This window comes from Tetrao urogallus (assembly GCF_951394365.1).
Source record: "Tetrao urogallus genome assembly, chromosome: 20".
Lineage (NCBI taxonomy): Eukaryota > Metazoa > Chordata > Aves > Galliformes > Phasianidae > Tetrao > Tetrao urogallus.
Genome location: NC_136833.1, coordinates 9,719,953 through 9,743,190, shown reverse-complemented (window position 1 = coordinate 9,743,190; position 23,238 = coordinate 9,719,953). Strand labels below are relative to the sequence as shown.

Genomic DNA, 23,238 nt, shown 5'->3' with positions numbered 1-23,238 from the left:
GCCTTATGCACAAACATTACATTACTCCTAACGGCCAGAGCCATGCAGCATCACAGCAGCATTTGGCACCACAGAACAGTGGAGTCACACTGGAGGTAAAACCAGCAGCTCTGTCACAGCTGTGGGCACCCGCACAGCCACAGCAATGCAGCACTGCCATGTCACGGCAGCAGTGACACCACCTGCCCAGCAGCTCCATGGGGCTCACACCCCACTGATGGGAAGTTCGGGAACCCTAAGCATACTTCCGAAAGTCTCAGCACTGCAGAAGCCAGAGCAAACCCGGTGCAACCTATGGGCTACGGGACAGCAGCACATAGCATGCTACACAGAGGCACTCGGATTCTGCCTGATAGGGGGAAGGAGGAGGAAATGGAGGACTACAGGGAGAAACCACATCCAGGGCAAAAGCCCAGACTGTAACCCAGCTATTCCAGCTCTCACTTTTCTGCCCTCTGTAATCTCTCCTTGAAGGAAAAGATATATGATGAAAATCCTTTGTATTTTAAAGCTCTTGAGGACATTTGTTTAAAAATATAAAATCCAAAGCATGCTGCTGGCTTGGAAGCTGCAGCCCAGGCACCACAAAGCACCTGGAGCACACAGTCCGTGGTGCACATTCGTCCCCAGCCTCCTTTTCCACACACCAAACCTTTGCTGCTGCAGCAGCACAATGCATTCACTTCACTCCACGCTGTCACGCTGGCTGACACACACCAGCTGATCCCTGCCCAGAGCTGCTCACCATTTCCACGCCTGAACACAGCAGCCGGAGCTTCCCCGCATGGCTGAGCTCTGCACTGCATCAAAACAAGGTGGCTGCAGCAGCTCCCGCACACCCTGCAAACGCCGGCATGGCAGAGGTAGCCATGGGAAGCCTCAATTCACAGCTGGCATCACATCAGAAGCAACTCTGAGAGCAAAGGAAAACAGGAGCTCTCCATGTAGAAATGTGCTTTTACAGTGCTGTAAGCACCGACTACTGCATCTCACTCTGCTACCCCAGTCCCTGTGTGAACTCACCGGTTTGGAGCTGCAGGAGGCATCAGGCAAACAGTGAGGGCTGCAGGAAGCAGAGCAGCGAGCACCCGGCCCCAAAGCCCCGTGAAAAATACAAAGTGAAAGGCAGCATTTGGACCGAGCAAAGCCTAGAGTTGTCCTGACATGGCAACCCAAGCTCTGCAGCTCTGCCTGCTGCCCTGTGCCCATCTGCATCAGTTCAGCTCCACGGGCACCTCTCTGCTGTGTGCAGGGCAGCACCTTCCCAGGCAGCCACGCTCTGCAGCACAGCCAGGAGTTTGTCTGCAAGGACACACTCCTGCTTTGCTCCTTCCAAGTTAGCTCACGTGGCTGAGCACAAAAAAACAGAGGAAAAAAGCCTCCTCCTTTCAGAGCAGGTGCAACCATATCAGAACTGATCAGCCAGAGCCAGGAAACAAAAGCCTAGGGGAAGATGCCTCCGTGGTGCCATCTGCATGACACAAAATTACAGTCTCCCAGGGGATCTCAGCAGAACCAGAAGAGCACATTGCCCAGCTCACCACACAGATCCAACCCACTCTTCTCCAGGCACAGGGCAGAGCATCCAATTGTTAACAAGCAAATGAATACAGCCAAGCCCGGCTGGAGCTGTGGGGCCTGGCGAGTAGGGGGTGCCCAGGTTTTCAGGTGGCTCCATGGTGGCACAGCAAGAGCAGGCAACAAAGAAGTGAGGTGAGAGGGAGGAGAGGCCGCAGTAATAACAGTGTGCTGGCTACTGCGTGCCATTAAAGCTTAATGAGTACAAACTACTGGGTTGATCCTGTTTACAAAGGGAAGCACACTGCCAGCCCATGCTGGGGCCGCGGCTGCTGGGCAGCCCTGCTGGGGATGGAGCTGGGGCGGCGGGGCTGCCTGCAGCACCTCCTCTGTGCCCAGCTGCACCGCAGAGCAACGCAGCAGGGTGAGCTGCATGGGAGGCAGCCCAGAGAGGCTCCAGCTGTGCCTGCACCAGCCACCCTCAGAAACATGCATCTGCATAGAGATCCTGGCTCCGAGAGCTCCTTGGGCAGCTGCACGATTCCAGGGCCCCGCACAGCTCCTGGCAGCACAGAGTGCTGGATGCAGTGTCAGTACCTGAGCATGGGGTCTGCACAGCACAAAGGGCCCCCACGGCAGAGCCGGGTTCTGTCCAGGAAGGGCAGTGCAATTCTTCCTTCTGCTGTGTGGGCTGAGGGAGATGGATTGCATCATTAGTGCTTTAATATTGCATGTGGCGCACTGAGGGCATTCATCTTCCCATTATGGTTCTAAGGAAGGTTGCGGGCACCCAGAAATATTAGATTTTGTCCTGGCAGGAAGAACACGCTGCGCATATCAGCAGCCTCAGAGCAAAGGAAAGGAGTCCGAATCACTTCTGACTCAGTACACGGAATATTTTTAACAGCAATGCTGCTGGAGTAACATGAAGTGAGGAACTCAGTGCCTCAAGCAGCAGCATCCCACAAAGGCTGGGGCTGCAAGCGCGGCTCTCCAAGGCAGCCATCCTCCAGCCGGCAGCACTGCAGTACCAAGCGGCACCACGGCTCTCACCAGCAGCGAGCAGAGCAGCTGCCTGCCCCAGCAAAGGGCAGCACGGCTCCGACAGCCACACACCCACCAGGCACCCGCCTGGCACAGGGAATTCGAGGGCCTCTGCCAGACGGAGCCACTCTGCTCCTCGGGAGCAGAAGGAACTGAGCTGCACCAGCTGTTTATCTAAAGCCCGCTTGTTAAACTCATTAGAGAAGGCTCATTACATCCGAGGTTTAACTGGGAGGATCAGCCTGAAACATAGAGCAACAATTGCACACACATCCAGACAGAAATGGAGAGCTAATTCCCAGCAAAATGCTCAACTGGCAAGAAAATAGTGAGGAAGTTCAGCACGTACATTACCAGCAGCTTTTGAAGCATTTAAGAGAGGCAGCCTTGCCCCAGGTGCTCCTACCCAAGGATTAGGCAGCAGTGGGAAAACTCCTGCTAGAGGAGGACAAAAGTGGACAAACTGCGAGTCCTGCTGCTTCCCCTGAGGCGGGCAGCAGCACCTGTAGCTCCAGAGCTGCACCTAAGGAGCAGGGAGTGCACAGCCCAATTCCTGCAGCAAGCAGACAGGATGCAACCGCAGCCTGCAAAGAAACTGTGGCAAGACAGAAAAAGAACTGCTTGAACTGCAAAGCAGGGCTGGCACAATGTGGGGGTGGGAGGAAAGCATGGATATTAAACTGGAGCGCATTTGGGCTAGAAGTTAGGAGTTCATAAGCTTTAATACAAACAGCCCCTGGAACCGCTCCTAGATGGAACCACAAGGAAGAAGCAGTCCGTGCAGCCCTGCACGCCTGCAGCCCTCCTGCACAGCGCACTCAGGGACACTCACACCCACTCCCTCAAGGCCCAAGAGCAGATGGCTGAGACGTGGCTGCCCGCAGCCAGGAGTGCTGCTGTGAGATTGGGTTTAGGCAGCAATCGGCACTGAGACTCAAGGCCAAACTTGTAAATGGCCCCATCCAAATGCTGCAAGCAGGATGCACCAGGTTTGGATACAAGCTTGTCAGGACCTTGCTAGACCTTGCCAAACCTTGCCAACATCACCTGGATTTTTCCACCATTTTGGGCAGGTTTGCAAGATCTGGGCTAGATCCAAATGAAGAATGAAGAAACAGCCTTCTGGTTGGCACCCAACTTGGAGGCAGATGTTAAGCATAAGCAGGGATTCATCTGCCCCCATGAAATTGGAAAGAGGTCTGAGGAGGATGAGCTGTTTTTAGCTCGTGGAAAAAATGCCTCATGGTAATGTTGCTGCTGAAGCCCCGTTCCTGTTTCCACAGCAGCCGCTAAGGATGCGCAGAGCAGCCTGGCTGCAGGTGGAGGGCAGCAGCAGCAGATGGGCTCCGAGCACCCTGAGACCCACTTCCACACAGTGCTCATGGAGACAGGGGGAGGAGGAAAGATGCCACGTCTCAAAGAGAAGGGCGCTGCTGCTGTGGTTGTCACGAGCTGCCCTTTGGGAGGAACCCGCAGCAAAGGGAGAGGGCAATGTTTGTTGGAAGCAGCACACGCAGGGAGGCCGCCTGCCGTCTGGAAGCACAGCTCTTGTTGAATCCGAATTTAGACTCACTGGCTTGTTTCCAACTCTCGATAAATCACACCATGGGGACAGATATTATGTCCCTCGTGCTCCTAAAGCAACAAGCAGCCTTAAATAAAATAGTAGTGCCCAGAGTATGCAAAAGATGAGGAAGTAAGGCAGCAGGATCCATCTCTCGCCCGTGCACAAGGATGCCAACAACACGCAGCCCTTACAGCCCCACACTGGGCACCACTCGCCCTGCCCAAGGGGGTGAGCAGCAGGAAGGAAGCACTGCGCTGTGCCCATGGGCACGGTGCCTCCACCCTGGCACAGGGAGCGGTGCGGGGTGAGGGTGCCTGGGAACACAGCACGGCAGTCCCTTCCCTCATCCTATTCCTGTCAGACAGAAGCTCTGCAGGCTCGCTGGCAGCAAGGTGCCCTGCTACAGGCAGGACGGTTCCCCCCAGCCCCACCAAGAGCTGCTCAAAGCCCCCACCAGCCACCACAGTTCCCATGAGCAGAGCACCAGGAAGCCCTTCTGAAGTTGCCTCCTTTGAATTTTCAGCATTTAACATAAGCACTGGCAGCCACTACACCCAGAGATCGTCACACAGAGGGCACGCTCCCGCTGAGCAGGGGGTGCCCCCATCCCCGACAAAGAACACCCACATGCCTCCAGTGCTCACTGCGTTATTTAAATGCAAACTGAATTGTGAAGCACTCCAACAATAGCTCTCCCAGCTGCGCCTCACATTCGCATCCAGCCGAGCCCATCCCGGATCAAAACAAGGAGCAACGCAGACCTTAATATTTCCTGTCAGAGGCTTACCGTACAGATTTGCATCCCAGTCTCCACATGCTATTTAAATCCTTCCATGTACTGCGATTGCAGTTCAGATCTGGAAGGACTCGGAGCACCTTACCTTGATTTCCCGGCTGCTCCCTCTATGCACAATTAACACTGCAAGCATCAGCGTCGGATGATCGCAGAGAAACGGATTTCTCCGCCCCGCGGCAGCCCGGGGCGCAGCTGCAGCTATGGCACCGTGGCTGGGGGTGCTCTGCTGATAGAGGCACCGGCGCGGGGGGGGGGAGGGAAGACGGGGGCACCGCCGTGCTCTGCAGCCCCGCAGCCCCCGCAGTGCATCGCACCGCTCGCCGGGGGAAAGAGGAGATGCGGGCAGTGCGAGCAGCTGCTGCTCGTGGGGCTCTGCAGAATCGCCAGGTGACCCCGGCAGCACAGCTGGGGCCGTGCCCACAGACCTCGCTGCAGCTGTCAGAGCTAAAGGACTGTATGGTAAAGAGAGGCAGAAAAAAAGAAAAAGAAAAAAAAAAAAAAAAGGGAAAAGAGCCCCGCCACGCTAGACAATGGAGCAAAAATCTGTGAATTCCACTGTAAAGCGCATTTCAGCCTCATGTGAGCCCCTCCATCTGCTATGGCTGAGCTGAAGACAGGCACAGACTGCAGCCAGGCAAAAAAAAGAGTTCCCAGGGCCAAACTCTGGATCCGGAGGAATGAAAGGCAAAGTTCCTGTTCCTCCTGATGGGGACAGGTTTGGGGCCACCCCTTGTGGTTTATGGGACTCATCCCAGACTCTTCTGAGAGTACAGATATGCAGTCAGGCACGCTGTCGCACACCAGCAATCCCACCGAGAAAGTGAGTTTTTAAAAAATGGCTGAAATTACAGGTGTGCACCAGTGGGATTGGAGGGCAGAGGTCTCTGAGCTCAGACGTGGAACAAAGAGCTCTGTGTACGCAGAACTGCATCGGGCTCCACCTCCCCACCCTTCTGTAAGCACTGCTCAGGTGAGACCGAAGAGGACACTGACACGTGTCAGTAACAAACACAACACCAGCCCTCCCTGTGGTCGCCCAGCCTGCTGCTCAGCTTATCACCATCACCACGCAAAGAAAGAGCTCCTGGATCTCCGGCAGCTTGGGGCCGCGCTCGCTGCCCTCTGGTGCAGAATCTCCCCTCAGTGCCCCCAACGCAGCTCCATGCCATTCCCTCAGGCCCTGCCACATCCCTGGAGAGCAGAGCCCAGCACAGCCCTGCACGGCCCTGCAGATCACTGTGGGTCGCCTCCCAGCCCGCTGGGAAATCAAATCAATCCCATGGAATTAACTCCAGCAGCACTTAACACTAATTATAAATTATGTTACAAGCACTTAAGTTTCACATGAGATATGTGCCTGGACACTGAGATTAATGCACACTTTGATGGCAATTTGCAAAAAACTCATTAAAAAAAATCAATAGCAATCATAGAGCATTTGACTGTTGTTCCCACAAAGCCTCTCTGGTGGCAGAGGAATCCCCATCTCGGGAAGCAGCTCGTGCTCCAGCCCTTCCTCCTCTTCCTCCCGGTCCTGCTGTGTGCCTGTGGGCAGATCCCACCTGTGGGCAGGCATGCTGCAGGACTCTGGAGGGTCTGATGGCAGGGGAAAGACTTTCAGCACACAACCACCAAGAAAGATGCTGCCCAGCTCTCCTAATGAGCAGAAATGTGGACGCGGTGCTATACGTTCCTGCAGGCCCACCAGGCTTTTATGTGAATGGCATTTTACCACCCAACAGCAGTGCGTGTGGCGCCAGAGGCAGGCAGAGCCCTCACACATAAACCACGGTGTGGCTTCAAGACACATTTCCAAGGAGTTCTGAAGGAAAGACTTTAAGCACTGAACAAAATCGCGGTGTCAGAGCATACAATCCCCAGAGGGATGGCCTACAGCTGCACCAGGGCTGGGCAGCCCCCGGATCCCAACGCCTTCGCACAGCAAAGCCGGAGTGGCTGCCTGCCGTGGGGCAAAGCAATGCGCAGCGGCGCCGAGTGCCGTTACCTGCTGGGTGAGCCCAGGTCGGCGCGGCTGACGATGCGGTGCTGCTGGGGAGAGTAGAGCCACTGGAAGGCCGTCAGCGTCCTCTCCTCGATGCGGAACCGGCCCTCCCTCACATACCTAAAAATAACAGCGAGAAAGGCTGAAATATTTATTAGCGCGGTGCTGTCGAGAGAGGGAGATGCAGGGTACAGGGAGCAGCTGGCCCAGAAACGCTGCTTGAAGTTGCAAGTCAGGCAGTAATAATAGCAGCGTGCTCTATACTGACAGCAGCAAAATTACAAAATCAGTGCCCCACTTGAGCCTCACAGTGTCCCCACAGCCCCAGCCAGGTGCCACCCCTGGAGCAGCACCCCCTGACATCCACCCAGCATCTCCCCGACATCCCGCTGCAGCTCCTCATGCACAGAAAGGCAAACAACAAACAGTTGTAGAGCAGTGGGGACATTTCCAGGAGACCGAGGCACAGCATTGCTTCCCAGCACCCCTCAGCACCGTGTCCGCACTGCCTTGCTCACACATGGGTGTGCTGACAGATTAATTGTAAGCTTAATTGTAAGCTTAATGATAACCAAGTTATGAATTGATGTTTATTATTTTGATTAAAGAAGTGCATGCTCTCCATGCCGTGCCTGCCACTGCTCCCACCTTGCAGCACAAAACTCTGCTGCCTGCATCCCAGCTGTGCTTCACACACCCTCCTCTGAACATGAAATTTCATCAGCAAGTCATAAATTATTTACAGCCTCCGGAGCACCAGTTGGGGATGCACACACACGCACATCTGGAATTTCGCTTCCTGTGCCCACTAACTGGGACAAACGGAAGTCAAAGGGAAGACAAGCCTGGAAGCACTGCCTGGGCACAGCACAGCTGCAGCTGCTCCTGGCAGAAGTAAGCTGGGAAGGATCCCAGAGAGCCCCGGTCAGACCGAGTTGCTGATTCTCCTGGAAGATGGAAGCGAGGGCTCTACAGTCCTAATGATTTCTGACAGCTCCTGCATATGATACTGCTGCAAACAGCAGCAACACGCAAAGCAGAACGTCTTTTGGGAAGAAAGGAGGGGGTGAAGAGGGATGGCAGAACAGCCAGGCCAAGCAGCCATCACAACATTTTGCGTCTAAGTTTGCAAGAAAAAGTGCAAACTTAGGCTGCCAAGGAGAGGAAAAAAAAAAATCCTCCGATGATTCCCTTCCGCGGCGGCTGTCAGACAGCCCCTATCCCAGCCCCGGCCCCAGCCGCGCTCCCCGGACGTGGGGCAGTCCCTGGGCCGCTCCCAGCACTGCGTCACCCCCCGGAGCCGCTCCGTTCACAGCCTGGCACGGCTACAGCGCCCTGCTCAAAAGTCACACGCCTCGAACGTCACAAACTATACAATTAAAGATGCAAAGACACAGGAAAGCTCGTTCCCAATGTCAGCCTGCCCCAGCGGCTCAGGCTGCTGCCATCGTTCCATCCACGAAAGGAAACAGCGGGTAGCCACGCTCCACCGCTGCCCCAGTACCTCTGTCCCCCTAACAAGAGCCACAATACCCCCAAAGCACCCGCGCCCGTCTGCAAGACTTCCCCGGTGCAGCTACAACAGCCGAGCACGCGCGGAAGCAGATCGCCGTCAGTGCCAACGCTTCTCCCGCGCGGGACGAAGGCAGTTCCCCAAACCACAAAGCTCTGGGGCGGGGAAACTCTCCGACCCCCTCCCGCCTCCGCGGCTACACAGATGTCGAACGCCGCCCGAGCAGCCGCAGCCCGGAGCTGCGCCTCCCGCGCGGGGCCGCGCCGTGCGCCCGGAGCGCCGCAGAACTCGGTGCCGGACTGCCGGGGCTGCACGCACGCGGCAAAGCGCCCGGAGCTCCCCAGGCGCCGGGATTCCCCTCCTGGCACCGGGACAGCCCCACACACACAGCTCAGGACCCCACGCACAGCGACCCCCGAACCGACCCTACGGAACCCCTCCCGGCCGCTCCCGCGGCCACAACACGCGCACCCACCAGCGCACCAGCTCCCAGCGCCGCTCCCCTGCCGCTTTGCCCGAGGCCATGCCGCCGTCGGGCGGCCCCGCCGCGCTCGGAATCCACGCCGCAGGGTGAGGTGAGGCGGGGCGGCCGTGAGGGAGGCGCGGACCCCCCCGCCAGGTGCGCGCATTCGGCGCGAGGCCGCTCCAGTTACGCAAAGCGTTACGCAACGCCCGCGCGGGACAGCGGCGCGAGCCGCGCAGCAACGCTTCCGCGGGAGCCGCGGTTTGCAGACCGGACTTCGGGAGACGGCGCTCCGTCCCGGCGCACCGCTGTGCCTGCGGGGCAAGGCGCCGCCCCGCCTCCCGAGCGCCTGAAGCAACGAGCGCCGCGAGCCCTCGGGGTCCGCAGAACTCCCCCGGGGGCTGCGGCCCGAACCTCCGGGAAGGGCTCCGTCGGGTACCGATGTCCATAGGAGCTAACGGCCCGGCGCGCAGGAACGTCAGATGAGAGTTACTCTCCTCCAGAACGCCCGTCACCGCTCTTCTGAGCGCTGGTTTTCCTCCCGCGGTCCCTGGAACTGGCGTCGGTGTCGGGCGGGCCGTGGTGCTTAGGGAACAAATGGGGTATCGTTCCGAAGAGGTTCAAACCGCACTCAGAGCGGTTTCTCCAAAGGGATGTCCTGCCCCCAGATCTCCTGTGAGAGCCCCGAAGGGGAGGTTGGTCCCAGCCCTCCCACCCATCCGCGGGTCCCCACGCTGGGGCTGCCCAGAGCTCCGCTCGGCCGTGTAGGAGCAGCTGCTGGCGCAATGGCAGCTCGAGCAGACACCTGGCAGGTGAGATACAGTCAGACCCCGCTGAAAACATTGAGCTGATAATAAATTTACTCAAACTCTCAAGCTTTCAGCCCTCCACTGCTTTAAGGAGCTTAGTTTCTCGAAACAGCTAGCAGGCACGCACACACACCGTTCCAATTCAGCTGAACAGCAGTATGTGAGGCTAAGTTAAACTCGAGTTTTTTAATGAAATACTTACAGAATTCCTCCAGCAATTTACCCGGGGCTGAGGGCCGGCAATGCGGAGAGCCGCCGGGGGGCAGTGCAGGCACAGAGCTGCGGAACCGCGCCCCGGACAACGCCCGCAGAGCCCCGCATCGCCCGCGGGGAGTGGAGCGCTGCTGCGGGCGGCCCCGGACCGCTGGGATAACGGCCAGAGAGGGCGGGGGGCGGCGGGAGGCAGAGTGCTGCCGCACTCCCGTTAGAAGGCGTCTCGGTGGGCAGATTTGGGTGCACGCCAGCAGATGGTGGCACCAACCGCCGCTGTGCGGGTCACAGAGCGCCCGCAGGAGCAGCAGAGCCAGCATCCGAGCCGGGAGGGGCGCGGGGTGACCGCGGGCGGGCGCTGCTGCACCGGGACCGCACCGGCACGTCCCGGCCGTTGCACCAGCTCGGTACAGGAGGGCGAGCGCATGGGAGAGCCCTTCAGAATTATAAATAGCACGCGTGCATCGCGCATGTATCTTGTATCTTGCCTTCTTCCAAACTCGTTGTTCCTCTTCTATTTCTTCATTTGACCCGTATATCGTCCCATCTTAGTTGAACGTGTGGCCTCATCATCAAATTATGGTTTCAGAAGTGTATTTGAATTCTTACTGTTGCTCCCAGTCCTGTCTTGCCCTTAGACCTTCACTTCTTCCAGTCATAAAAGTGAGCGTGCTGCACTTAATTTTCTTTGCACTGTTGCCAGCTTCCATAACCACTCATCACATCCCCTCGTTTTTGTTGTTTCGTCATTTTACAGAGCCACAGAACCAGAGGGGCTCACACGACCTCTGAAGATCCCCCAGCCCAACCCCAGCTGCGGGGCGGTTGCTGCAGGGCAGCTGCTTGGCCACAGCCCTGCTGGATGCTGAGCGCTGCTGCTGCCCTCGCGTGCTGGCACGGCCGTGCCCTGGAGCAATGACCTCATTCAGAGGCAGCTGTCTGTCCCCAAACGCCTGACCTTGATTGTCTGCAGGCTTCTGTTTTATTCATTGGAAAATCAATGAAAACTATACAGATGTGGTGAAACATGATGCAGTCCAGAACCACCCTCCCCTGTCCCACCTGTAATTCACTTCTACTAAAGCAGACGTGGGTTAGGGAAGCTGCAGGGAGGCACTGAAAAGCCACGCTCCCACACACAGCAAGGGGACTGGGATGGGCAAAGGACAGCCCGGCAGTACTGATGGTTACAAATGGGTGAGGGACAACCCCAATGAGATAATGCTTCTCTGAATAAGAAAGCCTAATTCACACAAATATCCCTCACCTCATAACAACTTGTCCTTGCAGGAAGAAGTCATGTTTTAAGAGGCAATAAGTCTAGAGGAAGGCCACACCAGAATCTGTGTGAACAGGGGAGCATCAGGAGGCACCGAGGCTCTCGGTTGCGCTGGCTGTGGCCTTTAGTACCACTGTCTGAATAATTCATTGCAAATCCACCTCCCCCAAAGCATGGGATGTTACAGACCCAGTGTGCTGAACCTGGGCCTGTCTACCTGCAGGCAGAATGCGGGACCGTTTCCCATGGCAGAGTCCAAGTGCTGTGCACAGCGCAGGCATTCGGTCAGGGTCTCAGACATCCAGAAAGGAGACAGGAGTGGGATGACAAAATGACACCACAAATCATATCCTGTGGGCTGCCTGACAACACGCTCACGTGCTGTTTGTGCACAGGGGGCCAATACCCTGAAGCTTCCCCTGTGCAAAACAGGACAGCTTTAAGGTGAGGACAGCAACCCAGCCCCACGGGCGCCTGCCTGGGAACGCTGCACTCTGCAGCAGCTTTCAGAGCAGGGAGCAGATCAGCAGGCTGTCAGCTGATGGGAGGACTCTACCATTTCTCTATTCCTACAGTGCCATGTGACATGGAACAGGCCACATTTCAGCTTCCCCTGCTGTAAGAGAGACACAATGAATGCAGTTATCTTCGCAAGTGGAGCCCCAGCTGCTCAGGATGACACAAATGAAAGGGCGTGAAGAATTACCAACCATATGAGTAAACCTTTTCACATCATCACTCTGACCACAGAGTCAAGAAAGCTCTTTTTTGACATTGTCTCCCTACCAGTTTCCTTACTGAAGCCAACGCTACCCCACGCACGTCTTGAATTGTATTAACACTACCAAGTCAGGGGAAGCACAAACGCCGCAGGTTTTCCTCCCGGGCTCCTGGCCTGCTGCGAAACGGCTCCGCGGGCTCCGAGCCGTGCGGGAGGGGCTGCGGGGAGCGGGCAGCTGCTGCAGGGCGCATTCGTGCCGGGGGTCCCCGCAGAAGGCGCGGGGCAGAGCCAGGGGCGCGCAGGGACCGGGCGGGGGCGGGCGGGCGCCGTCAGCACCGCGGACAGCGGCGGCGGGAGCGGAGCGCAGCTGGGAAGCGGGGAGCGGAGCCCGCGGGGCCCGGGGCGCGCAGGGGATGCCCCGCAGCCGGGCCGGCCCCCGAGAGGCCTCGCCGCGCCCCGCTGCTGCCGGAGCCGCCTTGGCCCGCGGGCGCCTGGCGCGGCACGGAGCTGCGCGGCCCGGTGCGGCTCGGTTCGGCTCGGCGCCGAGAGGTTCGACTCGGCCCGGCCCTTCCCGACGGCGGCCCGGCGCGGCGCCCCGGCGGAGCTCCCCAGTTCCGGTCACGTTGCCGCCTGTTTACGGCGCGGCTGCCGGCGGGCGGCGGGGCCGGGCCGGGCCGGGCGAGGCGGGGCCGCCGCAGGCAGCGCGGGCGGCGCGGGAGCCCGGCGCGGCCCCGGCCCCGGCCCCGGCCCGGCCCGGCTCGGCCGCCCCATGACGCCCAGCGGGCGCCCCGCGGGGCCCCGGCGCTCCCCCCAGGTAACGCGGCGCGGCGGCGGGGCGGGGGGCCGGGCGCTGCCCGCGGGCGGTACGGCTGCGGCCGGGGCTCGGCGAGATCCGCTCCCGCGCAGCTCGGAGCCGACGGGAGGGCGGGCGGCGGCCGGCCGAGCGCGGCGGGCATCGAGCTCCGGAGCGGGGCGGCGGCACCGGGGGAACGGGCGGCACCGGGCTGCGGAGCGAGGAGGGGCGTCCCGGCGGGGGCTGCGGGGGGAACTCCTCCTCCCGAAGTTGCCCGCTGCCCGCTCCGCGTCCGTTCTAGAAGTTGCTGCGCCCCGAGCGAGGCCGTCCGTCGCGTCGCTCCTTCCGCGGGCGACTGCCGCAGAAAAGCAGTCCGAAGCGCCGCCGGGGTCGGCCCCCTCCACGGGGTTAAGGCCGCGGGAGGACTCGAGGGCCCCAGGGCGCTGCTGCGAAATTCCCCAAGTGCGGGATCGCGCAGCAGGGATCGCCCGCTTCAGGTCGTGATCGACTCCCAGCGCTGATTCAGGGCCGCGCGCTGCCCCGAGCTGAGCCCCGGCCGCGGCCCCTTCCCTGCGGGCAGCGGCAGAGCACGGCCTGACCGCCGCCGTCTGCCAGCCAGAGACACCCTCAGCTTTGGCTGTCGGACCGGCAGCGGTGTGCAAGGAATTGCTGGAAAGCACAATAATTTATAATCAACGTTCCTCCTATTGATTTTATCTCTGAATAGATACTGTTAGATCATGAATAGCAAACAGGACGCTGAGTGTAATTCTGCTCTGCTCAGATCAAGGAAGGCTCCCGCTGACTTTCCCAAGGCTGGGATTTCACCTCTAGTTTCTATTCCTGGCGCCGTCACTGCCTGTGTGACCTTCTCAAGCTCCCATCTTCCCTTTGCCATGCATTCCTTACATTTAAAGACGTACTTGCTTCATGACACTGCTGCAAAGTTCAACGCGCTCAAACTCTTTGCGGTCATAAAGAGGAATGGAATGAATTTCTGATATGTATCAGTGTTTGTTCCTGAGTCTGTTTTCATGTGATGGTGAGGGGAACCACGGCTGGAGGAATTATCGACCTGTTCCTGCAAACCTTGTTTATGCCCTCTTACTCCTGAGGTAACTGGCCAAGTGATGATGTGAATAGGGGCTGGGTCTTCGTATGACAGTTTTTGTGCTGGGATGTGCAGACATACAGTACGTACACATCAGCCTTTGAAATGCACCATCAGGAACCAAGGCTGTTTCCTTAGGTCAAAGTTCTGGGATCCCAGTTAACAGACTTCTGTACTGTTTTGCCTTGGAAGCAAATCTGCAGACCTGTAACTAAACTAAAGTTACTGCAGGAAGTTGCTTCAGTCCTTCTCTTTTGCAAGTTCATGTGAGCCAGAGTGCAAGAGCAATTCAGAAACCTCCCGTAACTCACCGGGTGCTTAAGTCATTTTTAACGCAAATGTCAGATCCCAAATGCCTTGCAGAAGGCTCTCTGTGTCTCCAAGGAGGAGACTGGGAGTCCTATGCTCAAAGCTTTGCAGGGGCAGCACGGGCTGCTCGTTCCTGGAAGCCGGTCTGTGATGGAATGAAGTCCTTGGGATGTCCGGTGATACTAACGTGCAGCACATCTCGCATGGCACCCAGCACCCTGAGGTGCTGCAAAACTCAGGAGTGCCCGGCTGAGGAGGGCCCTTTGTGCATCCAGGTGCTGTCTGAAAAGCACCGCCAGCCCTAACCCCATGGGGTTACCCCTCAGCCTGTGCTGCTGAGAACTGCCCTCCCAGCACAGCCTTCTTCTATGCAGATCAGGTGGCAAATTGTTTTTGGTGCAGTCCCAGGCACGAGTGGAGCTGACGCCTGCAGCAGAACAGCAATGCAGACAGAGCTGCAGGGAGGGGACAGCTTGGGCTGCAGGTGCCCCCTCTGGGAGGGGCACAAGCCACCCTCAGTGGGCTGCTGCCTCCTTCCTGGCCCTCTGTGCATATGTGCAGCTACAAGCAACAAGGGCATAGAGCATCCTTCAAACCAAAGGGGAGTATCGCTTACCCTTGGCTTTTATGCCACATGACATCACCTCCCGAAGCTGCAGGCTCTCACTCGTCTCCCCAGGGCCACGCAGTACATGGTTCTGTGCAGTCTTCCACCACCACTCGTGATGCCAACTCAGAGTCTGGAAAGGCAAAGTCACAGCCACAGTGGTGAGGGAGGGGCGGTAGCAGAACCACTTCCAGCCCCTCTGCTGCTCGGTGCAGACCGGTGCCATCCGCCAGGGCAGCAGCACCCACATGCCCTGACTCCTGCCCTGCTCCAGCGTGCGGGAGCCGCTCTGCAGCACCTGCTGGGGGCTGTGAAGCTGTCAACACAGGAGCGTGGGCAGTGCTGGCTGGAAGGTGCGACGGCTCCACGAGGTGCCATTAAGCCAGCAGCACATCATCCTCATTAGCTCCCAAGTGATTTTGCTGTATGCAGTGACCAAAGGAAGTGCTTCAAACTGAATGCTCAAAACGCCGTTGCAATCTTCGCTCAACTTCAAAAGCAATGAAGGGAAAATAATGGTTGCCGAGCATTGGGTTTGGAAATTCTTTAGGGTAATGTGTGCAGATAACTCCAGCAAGGCAATAGCTCATTCGTTCCCTCCTGATAACGTTAGAAATGCTCAAACAGCTTACAGATGCTGTTGAGACTCCATGACGTCGTTAACAGTGAGTGGCTCTCACATCATTACCTGTCGCAGAGGTGTCGAGGCTTCCATGTGCACGTGCCCCACTGCGGCCCAACAGCTCCTCTCAGCCATCAGAAGAGCAGCACGCATGCTGCCAGGAGAGCCCTGCCCAAGGCTCTGTGGGTGCAAAAATCAGCCTCACGGAATGAGGGGCTTGGGACCCACAGAGACAAACCACGGTTTGGTTTTTGTTTGGGTTTTTATGTTTGTTTGTTCGGTTTTGTTTTTAAACACACAGGTCAACTACACAGATCTTTTGTCTTCCAAACCAGACAAAGCAGACCTTAACTCCCAAAAACTTTTTTTTTTTTTAATCAACTTATTACTTAACTATTGATTTTAAGGAGAAAAAAATCATTGCTATGAAAAGGATAATTCTCCACTTAAAGGAGGAGAGGGAAAGTTCAGTGGCAGAACTCCAGCCATTTCTACCGAGAACAGCTCGAGCAGATAGAACAAAGCCCTTGAAAATAGCAGCGCGTGTCCTCCGGGGCTCTGCCCAACCTACTTTCTAACCACCCGGAGATGAGGTCCCACCACTTCCACAAAGGAGCTGCTCCAAAGCCGAGCCTGGCCCTCCCGCAGCCCCTCCCCACCCTCAGGGCTGGGGGAGGACGTGCTGCTGCCACGAGGTGTGCTCCTGGGCTGCGGGCAACGGGGAACTGCACCGCCCCGGCTGGCTCCGGACGCCTTGCCCATGCCCCATCCGCCCCCCGGCTGTGGGCTTTGCTGCAGCACCGCAGCAGCAGGTGGAGCAGCAGCACCTGAGCGGAAAGCCCAGCCAGGCTGCGAGCTGCGCCGGCCCCGTGCCTGCAGGGCACACAGCACCTCCACGGGCAGAGCCTCCCCTGCCGTGCAGCACCCCGGGAGCACAGTGTATGGGGGCTGGAAGGACGGGGCTAAAAATTCTCCCTGTCTGTCACAGTGGCTGTAGCTGTGCAGGATGTGCCAGCAGAGCACCTGAATCCATTGCGGGACGGGTCCTGCAGTGGCCCAGCGCTGGGGCTGCAGTGGGGCAATGGCCACAGCAGGAATGAGCCCCAAGTGCACAGGCATTGGGGCCTGAATGCATCCCCTCCTCCTTGTGCAAGGCAGAGTACGTGGAGCCCCGATTTCAAGGTTTTCACATATGTGTAGATACCTTAGCAAGAATAAAGCTTTGAGCCAGAGCTGCTGCCAAAATTGCTTACTTTGGAGTCAAGCTTAAATGCAGTTTGATTTGATATAGGGTGTAGGAATTAGCTTAAAATGTCTTGCATTAAAGGGCTGGGCATGCTGTAAACATAAGCTGAACATTTGCTTACTTCTGAAGTTTCTGTGGAAAGGAATGGAAAATCAGAAGCAAACGAATGTGGATTGGCTTCCCAGCAGCAGGACAGCGCGTGCTGTGCTGTGGCTTTGCTGGCAAAACTCATACTGACCTCTGCAGTGGGTTGCTGTAGGTTCCTTCCAGAGCTTGGTGCATGGCACAGGGATATTTCCAAGATCTAAGGGTCCTTCAGAGGTTCATTTTTCCCTCCCCATGCGGGTAGGCAGCGCACAGCATTGCATGCTGCTGAACTCCATGCCCCGGCGCCGACCCTCCCAGCGTGAGGCAGCGCTGAGCTCCTGCCATGTAGTGCTGATCGGGTTGGACAGACCATACTGTATTTTTCATGCACTGGATCTTGTTCTGCAGTCGCTGCTTTGCAATGTGGGGCTCACTGAGCAACTGAAATCACCGCTGTGTGGTTCCTAGGAGTGATCCTGCCCCAGGTGTATCTCTGCTCAGCGATGAGGCAGATTTCCTAAGGCCAAACTTAAAACAGAAATGAGCCCATTCAATAGAAGGGTTTGTATGGTGCATTTTCTGTTTTCACAGTGCTGGGGCTCTCAGCCCAAGCCTGCAACAAGAGGCAGTGAGACCAAACAGAAGCGTGGGTGCTGTCTTGCGGGGTTGCGTGTGCAAAGCTGCTGCCCTGCAGCCACGTCTGTGTGGAGCACAGGTTGCAGAGCCCAGGGCTCTGTGTCCCACAGGACATGGGGCTGGTGCTGCTGGGGTGACCCACCGAGCTGTGCTCTGACTGCAGGCCCTCTCTTCTCCCTTAGGCGTGGGCTGCACATTCGGTTGCGATGGAGACCGTGTCCCTGGAGCACCAGATCCAGAGTGTGCAGAGGCACATCGCCTTCCTGAAGAAGGAGCAGATGGAGCTGCTCCACGGCCTGCACCTGGAGATCCTCCGCCTGCAGAAGCACTGCTCAGGTGAGCACTGGGCACTGTGGCACAGGGAGCCCAGCACAGCCCACCTGCCCTCAAAGACAGTCCTATTATTAAAACACAGAACTGGTTCCCCCTTTCTCCCAGATGCCATTTGCCCAAGGGAAGGAAAATGGCTGAACTCCACCAATGATGGGGTGAGCGGGCATGGGACTGTGCTGTGGGTCCCTCTCAGAACTGGAGGAACGTGGGTTCCTGGGCTGGGGCAGTTCCCCTCCGTCCTCCTGCCAGCCCCAGGAATCCACCCCAGTGGCTCTCGTCAGTAATTCAGCCTGGCCAATTACTCATTGTCTTCCAGCTCCTAATCACTGATTCCTGGGAAACAGAGACATGAGGGCATTTCTAAAATTGTCTATTCCTGCCCATCCTTTCTGAGCTTTTGCTGTTCCATTTCATTGTTTTAATAGCTCCATCAGTGCCTCTCCACATACGTGAGGCCAGAGGACCCTCAGGCATAAATCATGCAGGTTCTGAGCTGCCCTGGCAGCAATGGCTCTGTCCCGTTTGCTGCTTGCAACAAACACTATGCCCCATCCCTGAGGCACATGGCTCTGAATCTGCAGGGCATGATGGGTCCAAGCTCTTATGTAGCTCCGAGGTGACTTTGGATGTATTTGCAGTGCCACTGCCTGCTATTCATTTGCACGAGGGAGGTAGATGGGTCAGTCAGCACTTTCCTGCCCGGTCCAGGCATGTAGATCACTGCTACACCTGGATGTGCTGCTGTGACCTTGGGTTTTTGCATCATGACCTTGGTGTCTCAGTGGCCTCACCGCCAGCAGTACCTGTCCTCCTGCAGCTCTGCTTCACAGCTGTGCACCAAAGGAGAGCCGACAGCTGGGGAGGGACTGCAGCACCCGCTGAGCCCTCTGCTGCACTGCCAGCACAGGACAGTGGGATAGCAATCCCACAGCTGCACCATGGGGTCAGGGGAAGCCGACCCCAGTAAAGCCCCACAGTGCAACATCCTCGGTTGGAGGCTTTGCAGGAAGATAAACGCAGCAAAGCGCAGCGTAGAGTGATTCATCTGCTGGAAGGACCCTTGCGTTACAGCAGTGCTGGCTCCCCTCCCACTCCAATTTTATTTGCAAAGTATAAACACAGCAGAAATAGCAATAGATCCTTTCAGACTCCTCTGTTTCTCCTTTTACTGGAAGATGAGCTCAGCTGCTGTGGCAATAATTAGCACATTCCCAGCGTTAGCAGAGCAGCAGGAGGAGAGCTGCGCTGGCCAGAGGGGCCGTGGTGGCAGTGAGGGATCCAGGTGGAGCTGGGCTTTGGGGATCTGCGCTGCGGGGCCCAGCAATGGCCTCTGCTGGAACCACATGGTGCAGAGAGGGCATCACAGCAACTGCTGCATGTGGCCGCAGCACCAGTGGGGACACAGGAGCCTGACCTACCCATAGGAAGGGGAGCACATGTGGGGCCAGCCGTGAGAACGACACAGGGAGGGATTCCAAGGCACCGGGACCCCAGCACACAAGTGGAGACCGTCCTGAGCATCACTGTGCAGGCAGCAACATCTTTTTCAGTAGGAGACGGCTTTAGGTTTCATTTGGAATCTCTCTGAGACTCCAAACCCATTATTTTAACTTCAGTAAAATAACACAGCTGCCATTGATTTTCCGTGGGGCAGGCAGGAGTGCTGAAAGCTTTCCAGAAATTGCATTACATTCGCCGTTACTCTGCATTCTCACCACAGATTTGTTTTCCAAGAGAGACAGCAGAGCAGCCTCAGCCAAGAGCTCCGTTTCAGGGCAGCGGTGATGGGGATTAGAGTCAACACGAAGGCAGATTAAAAGAAAAATGTAGGGCAGAGATTAACCGTTTAAATTCATACTCAGAAAACAAAAAGCTCCGGCGTGACCGAATGCTGCTGTCCCTCTGCTCCTGCCGTTTGCTGGTGGTTTGGTGGTCTGTGATATTCGCTGAGAAATTATGTGGGGTCCGTGGAGCTGTGGTTGCTGTGGGTCTGCTTGCACCACGCACAGAGGCAGAGATCACTCTGCGGACAGTAAATGATGAAACACTTCAGGCGGCAGTTTAGCTTTGGTCTATTTTCAATCCATTGCTCCGTTCTCGTCCTGGTTTAAAGCGCCGAAAATGGTTCAGCAGGTAAGAGCTGCAGAGCAGTCCCAGCACGGAGCGCCGCCCGGCGCTGCTGCCCGCATTGCCGCTACGCGGCCGCTCGCGGGGGCAGAGGAGCAGCGCTGCGCCGCGTCTCACCGCCGTCTGGTTTCTCTTCCAGAGCTGACCCACGACCTGGAGATGAAGGAGCTGGAGGCCCGCCAGCAAGGTGAGAGCAGTAAGTGTGCGCGGGGCCGCCGCAGTGCTCCGAGGGGTGGGGGGGCCCAGCGGGCGGACGCGGACTCCGGTCTGAAGGATCGCTGGGGCTCTGTGCTCGGATAGGACGCCCTGAGTGCCGATGCCCCAGTGAGGGTTTGCATATGAAAGCAAGCATTCCTCGGGTTTGCTTTGCTAATCCGTTTACACAGAGCCCGCAGGGGCACTGCAGATCCCCGGGGAGCGACTCAAAGCTTGCAGACCCCTGAGCCCCGGGAGAAAGCAAACACAGACAGTCAGTGAGCCCCAAACCCCTCTGCGCTGTCCTGGGCATTCGGAGGTCAATTCGGAATCTCTTCCAGTGACGTTATATAACACTACATCCCATGAAAAAAAACTCCTTGCGATCCAAAAAAAGGGGCAGAAGAGTCCTGGCGCACTCAGCACGGCTGCAGGCTGCAGACGGGAGGACGGCGAGCTGCGTGGCACCGAGCCCTCATCCCGTCCCTCCCCCGTGTCCGGGCCCAGCATTGCCCAGCTGCCGTGCCCAGCAGAGGATGCTGTGGGAGCAGCTGCGCCTCCTCTCTGGCCTGAAGCCAGACCCCATCCCTTGGCCGTCTCAGCACGATGCCATGGCTGCGTGCCGGGGGCTCGGCTTCTCTCCCTGCCTCCCCGGTGTTGGCAGAGACCAACGCCTGCAGAGCACCACCCGCAGGGCGCTGCCATCAAGCTGCCTTAACAGCTCCAAAAGAGTACAATCCCATTTGCTACATTTATGGGGCAACAGCCTAAATTAAGATGCCGCCAAACGATCTCTTTTCAAATACCACTCATGTAATAATTACTGCGTGCAGCTTCCTCCCTTAAGATCTCATTATAAAACATTTCGCCTCACAGAAAGCACTTAAGAGCCGAAGCTGTAAAGCGGTTGCAATGTGTATCACAACAGGCAGAGCTTTCTGCAAGCTGCGGGATCACGCCTGGGCATGCTGTGTGCTGTGCAGGGCTGTGCATCCACCCCTCCGGCTGTGCTTGAGCAGCCGCCTTCAACCACATCCCCCTGCCCCACATTGCTCACATCTTCACAGCACCTCTGATGGTGGAGTGCAGGGAATGCCGCGTGGTGCCACATCCCTGGAGTCCCCACACCAACAGCGTGTCTTTCCTCGTAGAGCTGAGAACGCTCTTCATTGAAAGGCGGCAGCCTGAAGCCACAACTCCCTGCACCCGGCCCTCAGGGGGTTGGCAGGGGCTCAGGCCAATGTGGGCACCTGGCCTGGTGCTGAGCTCGTGCTCATGTTCCACAGAGAACACTGGATTGTACAGGATGGTGAGATAGGTGGGTGGGAGCCAGTGCCATCCTCCTGCGGGCAGCAGGAGCCGCAGTGGAGCAGCCCACACGGCCCAGGCAGGGCGGTGCAGTGTGTGCAGGAGTGACAGGCAGGGCTTGTGTGAAATCACCGATCTCCAGGTGTTGCTGGGTGACTCAGAAAGGCTGGGGCAGGGAGGGCACAGTCCCCACTCCTGGCTGGGAGCTGTGGGGAAGTGCTGTTCGCTGCAGCACCACTGCTCAAACATGTCCTGCCAGGGCCTGTGCCTGGCAGTGACTGCTGCAGTGCAGAAAGAAGCCGAACAGGTCGGGTGTTCGGAGCAGGGAGGCAGCATGGGGAGCGCATCGCAGCTGGCAGCGCCTGTGCAGAAGAACTCAGATTCCTCCTGCACGCTCAGCAAGGAGAGCAGCAGGGAAAATAGCTTCAGGTATATGGGCTCCTGTGTGCCCATAAATATATGCGTGTGTATGCACCCCCAGAAAAACAGCCACACACGTGCACGCATTTATGCTGAGGTACTCAGCTGAGCCTGGCCCGACTGCCCGGTAATCCCAGATCAGCATTCTCTGTCCTCTAATCTGGCTTTTCAGTCTCTTGGCACAAGGGCAGCAACACCCTACGCGCTGGGCTGATGGCAGTATTGCCGGGATTTACTCTTCTCTCCCAGCCTGAAACCGTCCCCATGCAGAGGGGGACAGGGAGGGGCTGCGTGCACTGGGAGGGAGCCTCTGCTTGGGCAGCCCATGGGCGGTTTTGGAACCACGACTCCCAGAAGCACGCCGCCCCCCACGGCGCGGCTGGGACACGCCGGCACCCCACTCGGCCACTCCGTGCCGGGAGCCGCGCCGCTCACGGAGCAAAGCTCCCCTAACCGCTGCCTCCCCGCAGACGCGCTGGACCGGGAGCTGGAGGAGAAGTGCCGAGCGATGGAGGCTCAGCTGCAGGAGAAGGAGAAGGACAACCTGGAGCTGCGCAAGGAGCTGCGGCACAAGGAGACTCTGGTGGCCGCGCTGCGCTCCAGCCTCCGCAGCAAGGAGCGGCGCTTCCTGGAGGAGCTGAAGCGGCGCAGCCACCGAGTCACCATCCTCGACACGGAGCTGCAGAAGCAGACGGAAGCGGCCGCCTACCTCTCCCTGCAGCTGCACGCCACCTCCCAGCGCCTGCCGGGCCCCCGCAGCGGCGGGCGGCCGGCCCCCGTGCAGCCCCCGGCCGAGGGCGGGCCGCCGCGCCGCGGCCACAGGGTACATCCGCGGCGCCCGGCCGGGGTAGGCGCCCGGCCCGGGGACCCCGCGCGCGAGGAGCACGACGCCATGCCCGACCCGGCCCTCTTCCTCTACGCGGCGCGGCCGCCCGCCGCGCAGCGCCAGTCACCGCTGGAGCCCCCCGCCGAGCCCCGGGGCGCTGCCGCGGCCCCCCGGGCGCAACGGCTGCCCCAGCCGCCGCCGCAGGAGCCCGTAGCCGGGGCTCGACCGGCCAAGGGCGAGGCCGGCAAGCGGCCGGGGCCCGGGCCACGCGGTGCCCGCGCCCGGGAGTAAGCATGGAGGCGGGCGCGGCCCGAGCGGCTGGGAAGGCGCTGACCCTGGAGCACCGTGCCGAGCGGCAGCCGACGTCGCCGTCCCCCGGGAAGGGGGGGGGAAGGCGGCGCTCTGCTCTCAGCCCGCGCTGCGCCCGCAGGGCTGGGCCGTGCAGAGCGTGCTGGGGCAGCGCTGCGCGAGGCGTGCCGAGGGGCAACGAGGGAACGAGGCTGGGACGAGGCTGCCGCAGGGCTCCCCCAGCCTGAAAGGTGCCCGTCTGCGGCACCCGGCGCCGCTCCCCGCCGGAGCGCGGCTGCGACCCGCATCGCCCGCACGGGGTGTCCGCGCGCCGGCGCCGTGTTCCTCACTGGCACCTACAGCCGGCTGCTGTTTTCTCACCACAGACTAAAATCATGTCAGCGAGCC

At 58.5% G+C, this 23,238-nt stretch overlaps 2 protein-coding genes across 2 annotated transcripts in view; one reads left to right on the top strand and one right to left on the bottom strand.

Moving 5' to 3' along the window:
* RAP1GAP2 (RAP1 GTPase activating protein 2) overlaps positions 1-8,965 on the bottom strand; it is a gene marked incomplete at both ends in the record, with an annotated part of 49,070 nt that extends 40,105 nt beyond the window's left edge. Inside the window, 2 exons of the mRNA XM_079545326.1 lie at positions 6,931-7,047; positions 8,916-8,965. Coding sequence (XP_079401452.1) covers positions 6,931-7,047; positions 8,916-8,965 — 167 coding nt within the window. The remainder of the gene's footprint in view (positions 1-6,930; positions 7,048-8,915) is intronic.
* A 3,726-nt stretch (positions 8,966-12,691) lies between these two features.
* Positions 12,692-22,833, top strand: CCDC92B (coiled-coil domain containing 92B; the record flags this gene model as incomplete). Its single annotated transcript, XM_079545109.1, has 4 exons — positions 12,692-12,736; positions 17,516-17,669; positions 19,933-19,980; positions 22,187-22,833. 4 exons carry the CDS (start codon positions 12,692-12,694, stop codon positions 22,831-22,833), a joined length of 894 nt encoding a protein of 297 aa, XP_079401235.1.
* Positions 22,834-23,238: the final 405 nt, after the last annotated feature.